Source organism: Mus pahari, chromosome 11, assembly GCF_900095145.1.
Source record: "Mus pahari chromosome 11, PAHARI_EIJ_v1.1, whole genome shotgun sequence".
In the NCBI taxonomy this organism is placed as follows: domain Eukaryota; kingdom Metazoa; phylum Chordata; class Mammalia; order Rodentia; family Muridae; genus Mus; species Mus pahari.
In genome coordinates this window covers 5,838,553-5,858,706 of record NC_034600.1, presented here as the reverse complement: position 1 = coordinate 5,858,706, position 20,154 = coordinate 5,838,553, and the positions used below count along the sequence as shown (strand labels likewise).

At 43.7% G+C, this 20,154-nt stretch overlaps 1 protein-coding gene across 1 annotated transcript in view; it reads left to right on the top strand.

The window, feature by feature from the left end:
* Trip13 (thyroid hormone receptor interactor 13) overlaps nucleotides 1-9,125 on the top strand; it is a 20,317-nt gene extending 11,192 nt beyond the window's left edge. Inside the window, exons 7-13 of the mRNA XM_021208420.1 lie at nucleotides 366-429; nucleotides 1,205-1,291; nucleotides 1,544-1,650; nucleotides 3,060-3,213; nucleotides 6,050-6,162; nucleotides 7,057-7,126; nucleotides 8,243-9,125. Coding sequence (XP_021064079.1) covers nucleotides 366-429; nucleotides 1,205-1,291; nucleotides 1,544-1,650; nucleotides 3,060-3,213; nucleotides 6,050-6,162; nucleotides 7,057-7,126; nucleotides 8,243-8,338 — 691 coding nt within the window. The 3' untranslated portion in view covers nucleotides 8,339-9,125. The remainder of the gene's footprint in view (nucleotides 1-365; nucleotides 430-1,204; nucleotides 1,292-1,543; nucleotides 1,651-3,059; nucleotides 3,214-6,049; nucleotides 6,163-7,056; nucleotides 7,127-8,242) is intronic.
* The last annotated feature ends 11,029 nt before the right edge of the window (nucleotides 9,126-20,154 follow it).

Sequence of the window (20,154 nt, the reverse complement as noted above, 5' to 3'; positions counted from 1 at the left end):
GAACTCAGAAATCCACCTGCCTCTGCCTCCTGAGTGCTGGGATTAAAGGCGTGTGCCACCATGCCTGGCCTGTCAAAACTTCTTAATGGTTTTTATTTTGTTTTATTTACTATATTGGAAATAAAAGTTATACACAGACTAAAATGAAAGTTTTTGCTATTTGGTTCAAATAAGGATATGAGGAAACTTGATTTACTTTTATCTGGAAATGTTAATTGCATCCTATTAGGTTTTCTACAATTATTAGTTAGATGGAGCTGATATGTTGTTAGGAATGGGGGTCAGTCTCAGAATGTGGGCAGTGGAGGAATGCAATGTCAAAGGCATTCGTTGTATTTTCCTTATGTCTCCTTTTATCATCTTAGGTACCGGTATGGCCAATTGATTGAAATAAACAGCCACAGCCTATTTTCTAAGTGGTTTTCAGAAGTAAGTATTAAATGTTTTAATTCTTGATATTGTCAGACATAGTTGGAAAATTGTCTTTTGTCTAAACAAAACATACCAAACACAGAAACTTCTGGAAAGGGGTAGGTGAAATGAGAAAGTAACAAAATACCTGACTATGGTCAGAGGTGGACTCCAGAGCTAGAGGACTTGGAGGCAGGCTAAATTGAAGAAACAAACTCTCCAAGGTCATATCCCAGACCTCTAATTGGGTTGAGCAAGACATCCACTAGGCATTCAGCGAGTACCAAATTCTGTGGTCTCATTTAGACTGCCCTTTTGCCAAGAAGCCTTCATACTCATGTACTCTGGATCTGAATTGAGGTGTACCCCAGTACAAAGTTGTGTGTGCAACTGAGTCCTGAACGCCTGTATGTCCAAGGCATGTCATCTCAGTATGCTATTGGGTAGGTGTTAAAGCAGGATATAGGCAACTGGGAACAGAGTACTTGTAATTTTCCCTTATCAGTTTCTGTATTTCTATCAGTGGTTTGCCTTGTTCCCAGGGGAGTAAGTTTGATCATCATTAGGGTCACTTGTACTGTGTTTCCCTGAGCAACAACAGATGTAGTCTCAGGTATCCACGTCCTAGAATGCAGTAGTATTTATGCTGATCTCTAGAGCCATCTCTAGATCTTGTCTCATGCTGGGAGTTTTCTGAGGTCCATAAGAGAAGTGGCCACAGTTGTGATGGTTTTGTGTTCCTCTATCAGTTGACTACAAATTGGCACCACTAATAAGAGTACTTTGGTTTCAGAGTGGCAAATTGGTAACTAAGATGTTCCAGAAGATTCAGGACTTGATTGATGATAAAGAAGCTTTGGTGTTTGTTCTGATTGATGAGGTATGCACTCAAAGGTAGTCATTCTTTGCCTGAATTGCCTCTTGCTATTACTGCCTGATCCCTCTCACTTGGTCAGCCATGTTGCAAGCTCTTTTCTATGGATGTTTTCCTAGCACCCCATGCATTGAGCTTCTAGGAGCAGCAACACACATAGGCACCTTCATTCTTTTTATTCAATCAACCCACACAATCCTTAGCTGCCTGTGAAGTGCTAGTTACTCTTCCTTTTGACCTGTTACTCTGTCCCCACAGGTGGAGAGTCTTACAGCTGCTCGAAATGCTTGCAGGGCAGGCGCAGAGCCATCAGATGCTATCCGTGTAGTCAATGCTGTGTTGACTCAGATTGATATGATTAAAAGGTAACACTGGGATAAATAGTTCATCAGTAGTGAGGGCAAATTGTGATGAGCAAATAACATTAAAATTGCTCTTAAGCAGCTTGATGACTTTATAATCATTTCCCTCATGTTCGCTTTTGCTGCCATTGTCTCCCTACAGTCTCCAAGGAAGGTGCCTTCCACAGTCTCTCTGAAGCCCTTACCACTCTCTTTTCCAGCATCACTCCTAGTTCTCTGTGCCAAATTCCAATAATAGACAAGAGAAACACTAAACCTCAAACCATTCTTACCTAGGTCCTGTGTTAAACTGGTCAGCTTTCTACCGCACTACCCTGTCATACTGACAGACTCTGCACTCCCGAGGTTCCCTGTTAGACTGATAGGCTTCCACTTGCCTCTGGGATCCCCTATAATGCTTATGTTCTCAACACCACCACCACTGCCTGGAATATTCCATTATCTTGGTTGTCTGCCCTCCCCACTCCCACTCTCCCTCCCGTCCCCGCCACCAGAAAAGGCAGTCATCATCTCCCCATTAGTTAAAAAGTGATGTGGGTCAGAAAGACACTACACCATGGCATCCAGTTTGCCTTTATTATGCTTAAGGCTGATAGCCTCCATTGCCTCAGATTCTTCACTAAGGTTGTAGATGGGGTGGTCAGGGATGTTGCATAAAATAAGATCTTCCCTAAAGCTCAAGTAGGTGAGACAGCAAGTCCAATACAGTATACCAGAGCTTTCCAGACACAAAAGCCTTGGGAGTGTCTGTTGAACATAGATCTGTTGCAAGCCAGGAGAGCCCGACTAGAGATCAGGGCTCTCGGGATATAAAGGCTGTGTTGGAAGGTTACTCTGGCATAAAGCACAGCCACCAAAATAAAGCTAGCTAGGTTGTTCCACTCATAGACCTACTGTCTTCCTACCGTGTACCTGTCAAATGGTAGAACAGAACTGTCTTTAAAGCACATTGTGTGTTGGGAGCCGTTTACCACTTCTGAAGCAGAGAAAAGGTCTTCCTGCCAGGCAGAATCAAGGCAAGTCAGGGCCTGTTGGCTATTTCCCAGCCTGCTGAGGCATAGAAGGATAAGAGGAGGTGCACCCGAGGCTCAAGGCTAGGAGTTGAAGATTCTGTTGACCTTGGTGGAAAGAACAGAGGTTTTGGGGGATAGGAACAAATGTCTTGTGTATATTTTAGGAGATTGTTTCTATTAGCTTATGGCTTTGCTTCCCACAGTACTGAAGCATAAGAAGACTGTGAGAAATACACTCGTTGGTGTGGTAATGACCTGCAGCCCTCCCATTATCTGCTTCTTGTATCTTCTTTCTGTCTTTCCTATAATCGTCCTCACTCCCCCCTCAAAGGACTGTTTGACTTTGCACTGGCAGGACTGGTGTAATTGTGCCTAGTTCTTTCTTATTCGTTACAACAGGCATTCCAATGTGGTGATTCTGACCACTTCCAACATTACTGAGAAGATTGATGTGGCTTTTGTGGATAGAGCTGACATCAAGCAATACATTGGTCCCCCCTCTGCAGCAGCCATCTTCAAAATCTACCTGTCTTGTTTAGAAGAACTGATGAAGGTACCTTTGTTCATTTCACTCCTGACCATTACTAGATTTCTACATGTTGGTAGTTAATTGGCATAGCTTAATGTACACTAATTCTAATAGGCATTTTATTGTAGGCTTCTTACATTGAAAATTATAGTTAACTGGGCAGTGGTAATGGATGCCTTTAATCCCAGCACTTAGGAAGCAGAGGCAGGTGAATTTCTGAGTTTGAGGCCAGCCTGGTCTACAGAGTCAGTTCAGGACAGCCAGGGCTATACAGAGAAACCCTGTCTCAAAAAAAAAAAAAAAAAAAAATTATCGTTATATCTAGATAAAATACTGCTAGCTCAGTATTTTTTATCTTTATTTCTGTTAAGAGTTAAAATTTGAATAATACTATAATGGTTTTGTATAGTACTTTTATACATGTATGTCATTGTCCCATACTTTTAACAATGTTTCTGTTCTTCTGGTACTATTTGATTAATACTTTTCAGTATTTGAGGTACCAGTATGTGGGTTAGTGAGAGGGCTGTAGACATACTATTAAACACACCCTGGTTCTGAGCCAGCCATAGACTATAAAAGTGACCAGTCTCTTAGTTTATACAAAGAACAATGAAAGTCTTGCTTCACAGGTTACACTCACTGAAGGCCAAAGTTTTCAGAATACCATTTGACTGAAAGTTATAGTAACTAAAGATCACAGACCTATCTATGACTAACTGAAAGCTGTGATTCTTTTTTTTTTTTTTTTTTTTAAAGATTTATTTATTACATGTAAGTACACTGTAGCTGTCTTCAGACACTCCAGAAGAGAGAGTCAAATCTTGTTAAGGATGGTTGTGAGCTACCATGTGGTTGCTGGGATTTAAACTCTGCACCTTTGGAAGAGTAGTCAGGTGCTCTTACTCACTGAGCCATCTCACCAGCCCGAAAGCTGTGGTTCTTAGACCAGCATCGGATAGCTCATGCCGCAAGAACTTTTTTTTTTTTTTTTTTTGGTTTTTCCAGACAGGGTTTTTCTGTGTAGTCCTGGCTGTCCTGGAACTCACTCGGTAGACCAGGCTGGCCTCGAACTCAGAAATCTGCCTGTCTCTGCCTCCCGAGTGCTGGGATTAAAGGCAAGCCACCACGCCCGGCTTACAAGTAGAGATTTATAATGATTGCTGTAGTGGAATTTTCCCTAGCCAGCAGAGTGGAATTGTCCACAATGGATCCTATAGCCATTGCCTGACACCTCATAAGATAGTTGGCCTTGCTGTTCTTACCAAAAATGCTTGGTCACTTTTGGGCAGGAATAGGGAGCCAACTCATCCAGGAGCCCAATAAGGGTAGTCAAGTTAACATGGTTCTGGCATTGGCAACTTGTCCTAGCTTCAGTAGGTGTGGGGCATCTATGTGGCGCTTCTTTACTACCAAAGAGCTTTATCATGAGGCAGGATCCAGTGAGGAAGCTAGATGTGTTAGAAGTCAAAGACACCTTTGATGTGTCTTCCGCCCTCATAATGGTATATTTGTCACTTGTACCATGAATCTAGAATGTTCTGAGGTTTAGCTTAGAGGTACAGATTTGGGATAGGGGGAGCTGAATCCAGTTTCTTACTTTAGTCATTTTGTGAAAAATTTAGAGTTTGGAAGATGATTTATTGAATAAAGTGCCAGCCAAGCATGAGGACTAAAGTTCAGGTTCCCAAAAAATGTGGCAAACCTGCCTATGATCCCAAGAGTTAGGAGATGGAGATGGGATCCTTGGAGGAAGCCAGCTAGCTAACTAGTCAAATTTGCAAGCTCTGGGTTCAAGAGACAGATCTTGCCTTTTTTCTTTAAGATGGAAGAAAGCCATTAAGAAACACATCAGCAGCCGGGCGGGATTAAAGCTGCACGCCTTTAATCCCAGCATTTGGGAGGTAGAGGCAGGCAAATTTCTGAGTTTGAGGCCAGCCTGGTCTACAGAGTGAGTTCCAGGACAGCCAGGGCTGTACAGGGAAACCCTGTCTCGAAAAACCAAAAAATAAAAAAAATAAAAAAGAAAGACATCAGCATCTGGCCAAACATATACTGATCATGCAAATGCATACATACACACCACATGCATATGCAAAAAAAAAAAAAAGAAGATATTCAGACACTGAAGGCAGAGACTGTGTAATTGGGTCTCACTCTATCAGGAGCTTACAATCTGGGCTCTTGGGATGTGTGCCTGCCTGTATAAATTCACTGACTGTGGGGACCTGAAACAATCACAGAAGGTAAGAATACCAAACAGAAACCTGTTTCTTTTTTTACCCACAAACCTCCAGAGTATACATAGAAAGGTTCTGTGAAAGCAGTCAGTGCTACCCTGAAGGCTTAATGCAGCAACTTGATAAAGCCTCTCTAATCTATGAGGGAATGCTTCAGGGACCTACTGCGTTCTAATAAACTAGTCATCCCTGAAGGGCAGACTAAGTCTAACTTTGAGGACAGCTGTGGTCCTGGCCCTGCAATCCAGTTCTGCTCCTCTAGGTTCAACACATATTTCTAGAACTAAGGCAGCTGCTTAATGCCACCATCACAGCTCCCTACCCACTCCCCCAGCCCTGACTTGAAACCAAGAAAGAACTTGGCCAGAAGCTCAGCATCTGGCTGGCTGCTGACTCTTGAGTCATGCTTTATTACCTGCATACTGGTCTTTGGAGAAACACAGGTGTGTTGGGGAAGAAGTATGCCGAGCTGTTTTCTAGAGCCTGTATTTGAGTGATTATTTTGAATTTATATGTCATGACAGTTTGTGATAGCCCTGGAAGTACTGGTCCTTTTGCTCATGGTTCCTCTACCAAGTGTTATGTGGATTCTGTCTTAACTGTGCTGCTTTGTTCCCCAGTGCCAGATCATATATCCTCGTCAGCAGCTGTTGACCCTTCGAGAGCTAGAAATGATTGGCTTCATTGAAAATAATGTGTCAAAGTTGAGCCTCCTTTTGAGTGAAATTTCAAGGTATAAACTGATGTCTTGTCTTGTTTTGTTTTGTTTTGTTTTGTTTTTCAAGAGGGTTTCTCTGTGTAGCAAGCCCCGGCTGTCCTGGACTTGTTTTGTAGACCAGGCTGGACTCCTAGAGTGCTGGGATTAAAAGCACGTGCCACAGCACCCTGCCTGGTATCATTTTTTTACCCCAAGAAAATTCACTTGCCGAGGTAACTAGGTATTGTGATTTTCTTTGTAGGCCAGAGAAGGCTCTGGAGGTGAGCTATCCGGGCACTGCAAAAGTAGGCATGAGTAGCTGGCAAAGGCAGCAGCCGCCTGCAGCTGGTAGAAGGAAAGTGAGAAGGGAAATAACTTAGAGTTGCAGATTTTAATAAGGCTTACAAGATTAGGTTTTAGTTGTTGTACCCAGAGATTGAGTCACTATTGTTTCTGAACTAAGTTTGTGTTGTGTTTTCCTTCACGTGGCAGTTCATCTGAGTTCAAGAGAGGAAGGTATAGTGGCAAAGCATGGGTTTGCCAGATGTGCACCAAAGGCCAAGGGGGATTTGAAGCACAGAGTTGGTGTGGTAGCAACCCACCAATGGAAACCTGTGAGAGCTGGGTGGAGAGATTGTGGAGTTATGAGTCAGTCTCCGTGAGATTAAAAACAGGTTGGCTATTGCCCACCAGTGCATGCCCGGCCAGACCACCAGGGACTGAGAGTTGCCAGCACAAGGGTGGGAACATGCCCGTTCATCAGTTTTTGATATTTCCTGCAACACAGGAAATATCATACAGAGCCTTATGCTTTTGGGTTGACTTGGCCAGCCTTTGAGTTTTGGTTCACCATAAAGAGGGAAATCATCCCTGAATTGTGTATATTTGTATATGAAGTTGACATCTATAAATATGATTATTTTCATACAGGAAGAGTGAGGGCCTCAGTGGCCGGGTCTTGAGGAAACTCCCTTTCCTGGCTCATGCTCTCTACATCCAGGTAAGCTTCCCTTTGCCCTGTGTGTAGATACCCAGGACCCTCACCCACACTGCTCACAGGATTCTGGGGTAGTATCATAGTTTCTTTTCCAGTTGCTGTGATAAAATATTCTTTAAAAATCAACTTAATGGAGAAAAAGTTTTTTCTAGCTAACAGTTCAAGGCTACAGACCATCAGGGAGTAGAAGTCAAAGCAGCAGGAACTTGAATCTGCTGGTTCACAATCAAAAAGAAAAAAATGAATAATGAATAGATGGTGCTGCACAGTTCCCTTTTCCATTTATACAGTTCAGGACCCCAACCAAGAAGGGATGCTACCACAATGGACAGGTCTTGTAACCACAATTGATGTAATTGGGATAATTCTCTAAAGACATGCCCAGAGACCTGTCTCCCAGGTGACTTTAGACTCCGTCAAGTTGATAATACTGTCCATCATAGACACAGCAGGTGCTTGGGAAGAAATACACAAACCTGTACATATGCAATGCTCACAGGTACACATGTACCATAGTGCATTAGGAAACTTGTATCTAAAGCCCTCCTCCTCCTCCTCAGTACCTGTGCCCCATGAGCCTGGTTCTGCTCACACTCAATGGCTCTGCTCACATTCAATTAGCTGCTCAGAGCCCGCCCCCAGCCCAAGCCCATCAACCACTAGGTTCTCTTAAATCCTGGTATTCTGCCTGGCCAGTGGTTTGTTCACCTGCTGTGTAGGTGTGGCCTTCCATAGGGCCCTGAGTATGAGTGCTTTGACTCAAAGGGGAGAGCCTGGTCTTGATCAGGGTTGGGCCTCACAGCTCTGGGACGTTGGGTGAGCTCTTTGCAAATGGTTCCAAAATGGCAGGCCTTGAGACCCCTTGGACATTCTGTTCCAAACAGATTCTTTTCCTTCTTCACAGGTGTGTGAGTGTTGGTCTCCCCTACCTAGGAAACAGTAAATACATCATCTTTTACAAACCACATCTGGGTTCCCTGTTGTGGGCCTGAGAGGTCCTGGGCTTGTCTGTCCTGCATAGAGCTGAGCCTCTTCCTAATTCCACAAGTGTATAGATGGTAGCTGTCATGCAGCCCTACTAAAGCACAAGTCCATTCAGTAATGGTCATTTCTTTTCAGGCCCCCAGCGTTACCATCGAGGGTTTCCTCCAGGCCCTATCTCTGGCAGTGGACAAACAGTTTGAGGAGAAAAAGAAACTTTCAACTTACATGTGATCCCAGACATCCATATTTATGGTTTTCAATGGACAAGTAGGAGGTGATACCGTCTACCTCACAGTGTGCATCAGAAATTACTCTAAACCATGTAGCTCTATCTGCAGGCCAGACAGATGGGTGTACAAACTTTGTCAAAAGGACTATGTTTGTGTTACCTTACAGTGCACATCTAAAGGCAAACTGCCTGTCTTTTTCAATGTTTTTAAAAAACAATTCCAGTCTGTTTGCATCTATGTAAAGCCCCATCCTGACTCAAACCTGTCAGATACAAGATGTTAGAATTTGTTTAAAATAAAGGGAGATCAAAACAGCTGTCATAGAACAAGAGGGGTGCTAACTAATGCAGTTGCAGCATTGAAAGGTAGATTCTTTGCTCAAACTAAGAAGAAGTTACTTTCTGGCTTGAGTCTCTTTGGTTAGCACAAGATGCTATGTGATGGGTGAGAAAGACATGCTCTGTGATACAGAAACTGAGAAAAGGGTTGCAGATAAGAAGATAAAGACTTCTTTGATAGTGCACAGGAGCAGTGTGTATTTTCTATGGTCAAGTGAATCAGGCAATGTGTGTTTTCTTTCTCCAGTAATTTTACTTGTATTTCAAGTGAAAATTCTTGTTACCAAATATAAAATAAGTCAATATGTGTTGCACCTCACAGAATATCATGTTTTATGTCATCTTCTGCTAAAAGTAGTTTGGCACTAATAATTTATACATGAATACACTTTTAAATGGAATGCTGCCTTTGTCATAGAACTTTCTGTAATATTAAACTTGTTTTCAGAATTCTCTTATTTTTATTCTAACGTTTGCTTCAAGTGCTGTTTTACTAATAATGACTGGCATACTCACACAGCATTAAATCTGCTGTGTTCCCAGGATCTCCTGGCACAGTTGCATCATTGGCAGGAACTCATCCACTCTGCCAATCAGGTTTGAGGGTGGTACTTCTGAGACACTACGGGCCATGACTACTGCCTACCTACTAAACTCTACCTCCTGTTACGGACAGGGCATTGAAAGCAGAGCCCTGCTCTTTGATTCCTTGGCTCCCAAGGGTACTTGGCTTTACTTTCCCCGTGGGAAGCTAGGGATAGAGCTATGGCTGAAGTAGTGGGCCACTTCTGCTTCTCTCTATGCATTCTTCCTATTGATTTGTGCTTTCAGAATTTCTCAGCTGACCTACTAGATTTCATGATTCCCAGTATTCTTTTAGGAATAAATGTCCTTTGTTGTTCGGACTGTTATCATTCATGTAGTTGCAGAAGTGTCTAAACCATTCCCTTACTTTATAAGTTACTTCTAACTGGAAAGAAAAAAAAAAGTTAACAAGAATGATCCTGCAGCTTTGGGTCAGCAGAACTGGCCCTTTCATGTGTTTCATATACATGATTTAGGGGTAGGCCAATCAAAGTCCTGGATCTGGGTTTGGGAGGTAGCTAAGTTAGCCTGCCTGCTCTCTCACTGTGTTGCCCAGACGAGGTACAGGGCCCACTCTCATGACCTCGGGCCAGCTCTCCTGACTACTGCAGGTGACAAGGAGGGGATGGCATCACTCCCATGCCCATGCTACCTCACAGCAAAGGAATAGCAGAGCCCCAAGGACCCCAACCACCAGGGCTAGCTCTCCCAACTATTGCAACTGGTGAGAGGCAGAGGCAGCTCTACTGTGCTGCCCAGGTAAGGTGCAGGGAGGACCTGCTCTCCAGAGCACTGCTGTCAGTGAGGGGCAGGCCCACCCCTGTACATCTACTTGATCCTGGGGTGGCTGCCCAGACCAGGCGTGTCCTAGTCTCTAGTGGTAATATGAGCCAACCCCTGCTGCTGGATGATCAGGGACCCAGACATGGCCCTCAATGGCAGCATGGGCTGGCTTCACCATGACCTCAGATGGCTGGTTACAACAGGCTATTCCTCTCCACTTTCCCTTCTTTTTTGGTTTTTCAAGACAGGGTTTCTCTGTGTAGCCCTGGCTGTCCTGGAACTCACTCTGTAGACCAGGCTGGCCTCGAACTCAGAAATCCGCCTGCCTCTGCCTCCTGAGTGCTGGGATCAAAGGCGTGCACCACCACACCCAGCTTCACTTTCCCTTCTTTAGTGCCATCTTTCTTCATAATGCTCAAGCTATTCCACTTCTCTTTCTCCCCCATCTGTCCACTACATGCTTGCATATTGGGCAAGCCACATAGCATGGTAGCAAGCAGGTTTCTGGGTGACCACCGCCTGCCCTCACTGTAATGGGGCTCTTAAGTGATAAGCTATCCCTTGAGATCCTAGATTTTAAAGTTATTTTTATGTTGGTTTTGTTTTGAATTTACAGCTTTTTCTTTTAAAAAAAAAATTCATTGACAGTTCTGTATACATATATAATATAGTACATTTTGGTCATCCTCATCCCTTTACCCTCTCGTCTTCCTACTCACACAGCCCACCTATTCCCACCAAGTACTCACACCATGTCGATGTCTATTTCTCTTGTTTTCACTTTAGGAACCACTGAGCACTAGGGCCACCTTTATGGGCAAAAGTGTAAAGCTTGAGTAACACATAAATGTCCATACCACTGAAGACAAAGACTTCTTCCTCCACAGCCATTGGTTGTCATTAGGTCGCCTGGGCAAAGCTGAGCTCTGAGTTCCTTCTCCATCCATAACTGAATGTTCAGGGCCCCAGTCTTACACAAACACTCTGTAGGCAATCTCAGGTGCTGTGAATTTGTGAGTGCCACAACTATACCACCATGCCTGTAAGACATTTTACAGATCTTTGAGTTCTTTTAGTATTAAAAACTAATGCACTTTGCTACATTGATGGAGAGAGAGGCGGGGGCAACCTGCTGAAGAAGAGTATGATTATAGAATTAAAACATGTGAGATGCCTCCTTTGCTGTATCTGGTTTGCTGCTTGGCAGACAGCTTAGTCCAAGTCCAGAAGAGTATTCAGTTTCTGCAGTAGCCTCTCTTCTCCAGGATAGATAGTTAATTTTGCATCTAGCTGCTTTGCTGAAGTTCTTTATCAATTGTAGGAGTTGTCTGGTAGAATATTAGGGGTCGCTTATGAATACGGTCATATCTGCGAATGGTGATACCTTAATTTCTTCCTTTCAATTCGTATCCCCTTGGTCTCTGTTGTCTCATTGCTTTAGCTAAAGCTTTTAAGTACTATATCGAATAGATAGGAAGAGAGTGGACAGCCTTATCTTGTCCCTGATTTTAGTGGGATTGGTTCAAGTTTCTCTCCATTTAATTTGATGTTGGCTATTGACTTGCTGTATATTGCCTTTATTGTGTTTAGGTATGTGCCTTGTGTCCATGATCTCTCCAAGACGTTTCCCCCTCATTTTTTATGACTATTACATCCCAAATGCTGCCCCCACTCCTAGTCCTCCTCTCACAGAGATCCTCCCCCACCCCACCCCCATTCTCTAAGGATGAGGGTTGCCTCCATTTCTATTTTCTTCATTGCTTCTATTTCCATTTTTAGATCTTGAACAGTTTTATTTATTTCCTTCACCTGATTGGTTGTATTTTCCTGTATTTCTTTAAGGGATTCTACCTGTTTGGTTCTGTTTTCCTGTATTTCTTTAAGGAACATTTTATTTCCTTGTTAAAGACCTCTATCATCTTCATCAGATGAGATTTAAGGTCATAATTTTGCTCTTCAGGTGTGTTAGGATATCTAGGGCTTGATGTAGTAGGAGAGTTGGGTTCTGATGGTGCTATATTGCACTGGCTATTATTGATTGTGTTCTTGCAGTTGCCTTGGCCATCTGGTTGTCTCTGGTGTTGCTTGGCCTGGTAGCTCCTGGGAGTAGCGAGCCTCTGGGACCAATTGTCCCAAGTGGCAGCAGGCCTTCCAAAACGCAGGAGGAGCTGTGGGCTGAGGTTTGGAGTGCAGATCTTCCTTCGACTGCACGTAGACATGTGGACTGGAAGATGGAGCTGGTTGTCCTGGGTGGGAGCTGGCTTCCCAGGAGACAGACAGAACTGTGGGCTGATGAATGGGGTGCAGATCCAAGATTGCAAGTAGAGGTGTGGACCAGAAGAAAGACCGGGGCAGACTTCATAGCTGCTGGGCTTGCTGGGGTCCCAGCAGGCAGGATACTGGGGCATGGATTTCTCACCTGTTGGTTCCGGGTGGGAGTAGGCCTTCCTAGAGTCAAGAGTTGTGAGCTGGGGAGTAGGGTGGCAATCTGCAGTTGGTTCCTCTTTTTTCTTAGTACTATCCTTGAGTCTGTTAAGTGTCGGGGGAGGTAACTTGGGCTAGGCCCACATCCCATTATACTTCCTGTAACTTAAGCTCTCAGTACAGCCTATAGATCCTGGTACCTTTTAAATTAAGTTCCTCCCAAGGCTTTCCTTTGCCTCTATGCCTTCACTGATGTCCAGGCATCCTAACCCTGGTGGCCATTCTGAGACCAACACCTCAGAACCAGGACAGCAGCCCAGCAGAGGTAGGGAACTCCTGAGCTGTTCTTCGTTGCCCTCAGGATAGGTCCATAAGAACTAGCTCTAACATAGGCCCAACAGTGTTGAGGGTGATTGCTTCTACCTGGCAAGACAAGGAAATTTCGTGCAAATGAGTTGGAGGAATACCTGTGCTGATGGGCAGATACCTAATGACTGTAGGTTAACAGTTGTGACCTGTACAGATACTGGAGGTATCCTGTGCAAATGCAAATAATGCATGGAGGGACATAGCATTTCTTATATGCGTGGCTGGGACCTCATCCCTATGTTGGCTTGCTACTGGCCCCTCTATTTCCCACTCTAGCCAGCCCTTATGATGTACCCTAACCCTGTGGACTACCTGAGATAACGAATAGGGTCTAAAGGCACAAAGGTCAGGAAAGAGTAAGATAGGGTTGCTCCATACTCCACAATTTGGAGCTAGAGTGGATAGCTCCAAAGGACCATCCTACCACTAAGATATCCAGCATCTAAGTGTTCAGGTAAAAAGAGATTGGGAACTAAGGAGGAAGAGAGAGGTTAGGATGTGAGGGTATGGAATGGAAGGTACCCAGACAGAAGAGGCAAAGACAAGAGATAGAGGAAGAGCCCCTCTGGAGAACTAGGAACTATCTTGATGTGACAGTTCCCTCTCAGACCAGCAGAGGGTAATATCATCCTGCAAATCAGGACAGGATCAGGGAGGAAGTGGTGAGCATTGTCAGTGGAGTTTTCCTCAGCCCTCCATCAGCTGCAGCCCTTTCCTCCTGGTCCTGTGTGTTCCATGCAGGGATGTATGTGGTCATCTGTTATGAAACTTTTCCTGGGAGATACAAAAAATTGACTTTTTACCTCAGGGTACTGATGACAGACCAAAGAAATTATTTCATCTAAATACAACTTTGGAAGTCAGTGTTTTGGGGAATAACTTGCAGAAAATTATAAAGTGCCACTTCATTATGGCTGGAAATTTATGAAAACTGTTATCACCGGAGTTTCTTGAGCAATTTGCAGGAAGCTCCACTAAAGAATCTCTTCCCACTAGCAATTGCTTACTGTTTATATACACATAGCAATCAATTCGGGACTTTTATAAGTTGCCTGAGCATCCTGCTTGTGAATTTTCTTCCCTCAAGTAGAAAATATTTCTATTTGGAAGAAATAGCTATAGAAGAGCAGGGAATCCTGCCAAGGAAACAAAGAAGGTAGGCTGACTGGAGACTTGGATCCCACACAGGACCCACCCTGAGCTCTTTGTAAGCAGTTGTGGGCATTCTCTGGTCCTGCTTGACAGGCATAATCTTTCAAGTGTGGAGTAGCAATGTGATGGAGCTGGTGTGGTCCTGACAGCCAAAAGCCTGACCCAACCAAGGACCTCTGGAAAGTTACTGCCCACGATTTTCTTCACACAATGCTCCTGGCTTTCATAATGTTCCACAGGCAGTGAATACCCTACATCACTTTGTAGCCTCCACACAGAATCTAGTGTTCCATCAAAATGGGAAAGGGGTTTGCCTTTGAGAAGCTGGTAGTGGTCAGTAGAGAAGAGTGAGCAGATCTGAAACACCTGTGGAGGCCCCTGCTTATCAATAGCCTTTTACTGTCCTTAATGGAATGGATAGTAAAGTGGCCTCAGGAGTCTACTGACTCAGGAAACAGTATGGGTGCTCCTTGAAAGCCATAACTGAACACGGTTACCATTCAGCCAGGTAAGATTTGACCTGTAGATCAGGGGCATAGTAGTGTAGGACTAGGTCACTTTACTGCTTTTCTGCAGTGGTAGAATGGTGGTTTGGAAGGATCCCACACTCTTAGCCAAAAGCTTCTCATATCCCTTGTGTGTACCTTGTGTACCATCCTAGGAAGTCATTTCAAGACTTCCCATTTGGACTATCCCATTAAAATAGCAGCATTGCAGTATTAGATGACTTGATCCCAATTGTATGCTGAGGCTGGGGTGCCCCCTCAAGTCCCTCTAACCCTGAAAGCTCCCATGGCTGTCTAGCTATGCTTCACCACTCTGCCCCCTAGCCATGCTGATCTAGGAGATGCTGGGGCTCACATGTCTCAGCAGAGAACTTCCTCACTTCTTCATGGGGTCCAACAAATCCCTCTGGAGTTGTGGTGAGATGAACCCTGTTTCTTGTGTTGGGGGTGAGACACTGACAGCCTCAGAGTATCTAGGCAAACATGAGAGTTCTTGGGTTCCATGGGGTCTTGAGTGTACTGTCTCTTAGAGGAAAGCTCGGCCATCTTGATCTGTTGATAGTTGGCTTGTGCATCCACAGACTCCCCTGGTCCTTTACCCTCATGGTCCCTTGTGAACTTCGCTCAACATTTCTTCCAACTCAGTTACAACAACCAGTCCCTTCATTGAAATAAGCACATGCATGGCCAATACATCCCACCCACTGTATCTAGAGAAGTTTTAATACTCGCCCGGTCTCTTCTTGGACCAGAGCACCACCTCTCAGCAGGGACAATGGTAAGTTGGTCTCCTTTGGCCCAGTAGAGTACTTATTAGTGGAGTTTTGGGCCAATGATCCCTGCTGGGGGCTATAGAGTTTGTGAAGTTTCTGATTTTAGACTAGTTGCTAGCAGAGAACACAAGACTCTCAAATCAGATGAAAGTCCTCATTGTTCATGGTACAACAAACCCACTGTGGTTGTTTGAAATAAGAATCGTCCCCATCAGAACTATGAAAGGATTGTAAAGATTATGAAGTGTGGACTTGTTGGAGGAAGTATGTCATTGGGGGTGAGTTTTGAGGTTTCAGAAGTCCATGCCAGGCCTAGGCACACGAGATATCTCTCTCTCTCTCTCTCTCTCTCTCTCTCTCTCTCTCTCTCTCTCTCGATATAGCTCTAAGCTACTATTCCAGTACCTGCCTGCATGGTACTAAGCCTCTGAAAATATAAGCAAGTCCCCAGTTAAGTGGGTTTTTATAAGAGTTGCCTTGATCATGGTGTCTCTACAGCAATACAACAATAAAGTGACTGGACTGGAGAGATGGCTCAGTGGTTAAGAGCACTGACTGCTCTTCCAGAGGTCCTGAGTTCAAGTCCCAGCAACCACATGGTGGCTCACAACCATCTGTAATGGGATGCAACACCCTCATCTGGCAACTGTGTACTCATATAAAATAAATAAATAAATAAATAAACAAACAAACAAAACAATAAAGTAACTAAGAAGTTGTCTGGATGATAAGAATATGAAAAGTCAACCGGGCAGTGGTGGCGCACACCTTTAATCCTAGCACTTGGGAGACAGAGGCAGGTAGATGTCCGAGTTCGAGGCCAGCCTGGTCTACACAGTGAGTTCTAAGACAGCCAGGGCTACACAGAGAGACCCTATCTCGAAAACCAAAAGAAAAAAAGGAATATGAAAATTCTTCAGTCATGAAGATGGCTGAAGAGGACAGTTTTAGTTGAAAAACATTCAGATGGGGGGAGAAAGAATTCTAGTCATAAGCAATGATTTGGGTGTCTAAGAAAGGCTTTTAGTCATCAATGGTGATGATACGATGTTTTCTGTTCATTGGTTATGACTCAAGTGATGAAGAATGGTTTTTCATTAAAAATGATAACTTCCCCAATTAAAAGGAGAAGACCAAGAGCTTAGATTATAAAAAAAGACAGGTTTCATCATGAAGGCAACCCATATGATATAGCAGGTTTTGTCTAAGTGTGAATTCTAAGTTATAATTCAGGCAGTAGAGTTATCTAGTCATAAAGGATAACTCCGGTGATAAGACAAAAATGGTTTATGGTTATATGTCCCCCATAGGTGCATATATTTGAATACCTAGTCACTGGAGAGGGAAACTTTAAAAGAATTATAAAAAATAGAAGGTGTGGTTTTGTTAGAGTAGGTGGGGCCTTGTTGGAGGAAACGTATGGGGGGCTTTGAGGTTTTTCTGCTGTCTAATTTACCAAGCTTGTCTTCCATGTGGCTAATGTAAAACTGTATGGTAAGCTTTTATTATTGCATATATATATGTAACTTTAGCAATAGTAAATTTAAAATAACTATGAATATATTAGTTCTAATGTTCTATTTTGTTCTTTCTTAGTAAGTTTTGACTTCCATTATCTCCATGATCACAATAGTTTTTCTAGACAATCCCAAGCTGTCCCCAGAGTGACAACTCAGCAGTACCAGCACTAGTGCACAAGAGCATCTATCTGCACAGGCTTCCCGCTAGACAAAATATCATCCTGGTGGATTAAATTTGCCTCTGTCAGTCTGGTGCAAATGAGCATAGGGCAAGCCTTCTGTCTTATGTATACACACAAAGGCACACAAAAATGAGTGCACAAACACACCAGCAAAAACTAAGCATCAAAGACAAGTCATCCAGTCAAAAGACAAATGGAGTAGACAGCTCTCCAAAGAAATATAAACGGCCAATAAAAACTTGAAAAGTGTTCAACACTTTAGTGTTTTGTGTGGGTACCTTACATTCCCAAAGCTTGTTAACGTTCACACATGATTTGCTTGCTTGCTGTTTGTTGTTTTTCCTCCCAAACTCAACAATATTTCCTGAAGATGGAAAGCACTAAATAGAATTATTAAGAAATAAGACCTTTCCCTGTCTGTTATTTACACCCCACTCAGGAGTCCAAAATTCACACCAGCTAGTCAGGGACACTGCTGCAGACTAACCCCTCCTGGGTCTCCTATCTGCGAGGAACAGGTTCTGGTTGTTAGGTGGGCAAAGGAGTCGGCGAAAGTGACAAACAGACTGGGCACGAGGGAGTGTGAATGTAATTTGTCAAATCGAGCATCAAACTTTTTATACAGAAGAAAATGGGGAAGTTAGGTGACACACCGGCAAGGTACAATGAGGTTACTGGATTATAACATAAAACAGAGGAATGCAAACATGAAAGGACTGGCAGGAACCAATTGGGATAAAATTCAATGTTAACCACTGAAAATCAAAAGCAGCCCCACCTAAGGTCAGCTTAATCTTAGAAGCCAGGGGCAAGGGCTTCGTGCCCTTGCCATAGTTCCTATTCTAGTCTATTGTGTAGTCCACCTTCCCCCTAGGCCATTGTAAATTGGGTATAACTCAGCTATCTATAGTTCTAAGTGTCTACTCTGGTTCCTCCTTAGATCACAAACTCCCTTCTTCTAGGTAATGGTAAATTCCTGCATAAGGCAGTGACTTAACTATCCATGCCCAGGGTCAGCTCAAGGACTGCCTAGAATCTAACTTAGCTATATGTCAAATAGAGGCACTTATAATAAAGCAATATTACAGGAAAGCACACAGATCCATTTACCAGCTAAAACAAGGACATTGGAGCATTCGTAATACAGGATGCCACGATTCCAGGAGACTAAGTTTCGTGAACTTTTCACCTCGGGACAGTGCCCAGGTTTTTGGGGCCTGTCGCGCTTGTCACTACTGGAGTGGATGTAGCAGGACATCACTAGCTCTTTTTTTTTTTTGGCTTTTCGAGACAGGGTTTCTCTGTGTAGCCTTGGCTGTCCTGGAACTCACTCTGTAGACCAGGCTGGCCAGAAATCCGCCTGCCTCTGCCTCCCAAGTGCTGGGATTAAAGGTATGTGCCACCATGCCTGGCTCATCACTAGTTCTTAAGGGACTTGTCTAATCCACACAGCTGGGCCATTAGGAGACCAGAAATAGCTATGGTTGATCTTCCACCCTGAATTGTGAAAGAGCCTACCAAAGCCTGAGGAAGGTCCTCCATCTATCATATTTCTCAAGTGAAAGGAGTTTTGCATGTGGGAACTGTTGCTAGGTCGAAGGGTGTTTGTTTTTGTCTTTCTCTTGGCTTCAGGGGAATCACAGTGCTCCTAGCTTCTTGAAGGCACAGCACAATTCATTCATTCCTCTTATTTTTGCCTTTTTTGTTTGTTTTGAGACAGTAGATTGTTATGTACCCATGACTGCCTTGGAACTTAGTATGCAGCCCAGACTGGCCTTAAACTCAGTGTTTGCCTCTACTTTCTTTCTTTCTTTCTTTCTTTCTTTCTTTCTTTCTTTTTTGTTTTGTTTTGTTTTGTTTTGTTTTTTGGTTTTTTTGGTTTTTCGAGACAGGGTTTCTCTGTGTAGCCTTGGCTGTCCTGGAACTCACTTTGTAGACCAGGCTGGCCTCGAACTCAGAAATCTGCCTGCCTCTGCCTCCTGAGTGCTGGGATTAAAGGCGTGCACCACCACGCCTTGCTTCTTGCTTCCATTTCTGGTAGCCAGGTGTTCCCCAGTGACACCTTCCCTTCCTCACTCCGGTCTTCCTTCCTCTAGCAGCTGCATAGCTGGGCCCTAATGTCCCCACATTCTCTTCATTCATCACCAAGGACAGTTTGGCATGAAGATTACACTGTTTCCTTTAGCCTTGCCTGAGATGTGATCACAGATCCTGGTTTTCAGGGTATTCAATAGCCCTGACATTCACATCCCTAGGATCTGATACAAACCTCTTGTAGTTCTTTGCTGACTCTGACTAGAAAACAGGCCTCTGAGGAGTTCCCATTGACCACCCAGAGGAGATGGCAGAATCAGGACTATACATCCCATGGTGAGGATTGCAGGTGCCACTAGTGACTTTGAGCTTTTCCAGTCATCCCATGTATGGGATGTATCCCATACCTTGGCCAGGCTGTATTCCACTCTGCATGTTGGCAACAGACCTAGCTTCTAATCCCAATTACTCTTCCCTCCCCTTTCTTCTGGCTGCAGCACATACTCTTTCAATATGCAAAGACTCATCTACTAAGGAGCCAGAGTGGCAGCTGGCTTTTTGTAGGACAGAAACGGCCTAAAATTGTTTCAGCTGCTAGTGAATCCTTCTAATGTAATGTTATTTTACATTGACTTGTTCATTTTTTGAAATGTGTTTAAACAATCAACCCTCTTCTGGGATATTTTAAATTTTCATTCTGCTAATAGCTACCTATGAACTACAGAATTCATATCCCTAGGCTTAGAGCAGAAGTTCAAACCTGGAGGTCACAACCCCTTTGGAGGTTGAAGGGCCATTTCACAGGTGTCACATATTCAGATATCTCACATATCAGATATTTGCATTGCTATTCATGACAGTAGCAAAATATGGCTATGAAGTAGTAACAAAAATAATTTTCTGGATAGAGGTCACCACTACATGAAGAACAGTTTTTCACATTGTGGTGATGCCCACCCATAAAAGTATTTTCATGGAGATTTTATAACTGTGATTTTGCTATTATCATGAATTGTAATGCAAATATATGATGTGCAGGATATCTGAGTGTGTGACTGTCTTAGTCAGGGTTTCTATTCCTGCACAAACATCATGACCAAGAAGCAAGTTGGGGAGGAAAGGGTTTATTTGGCTTACATTTCCATACTGCT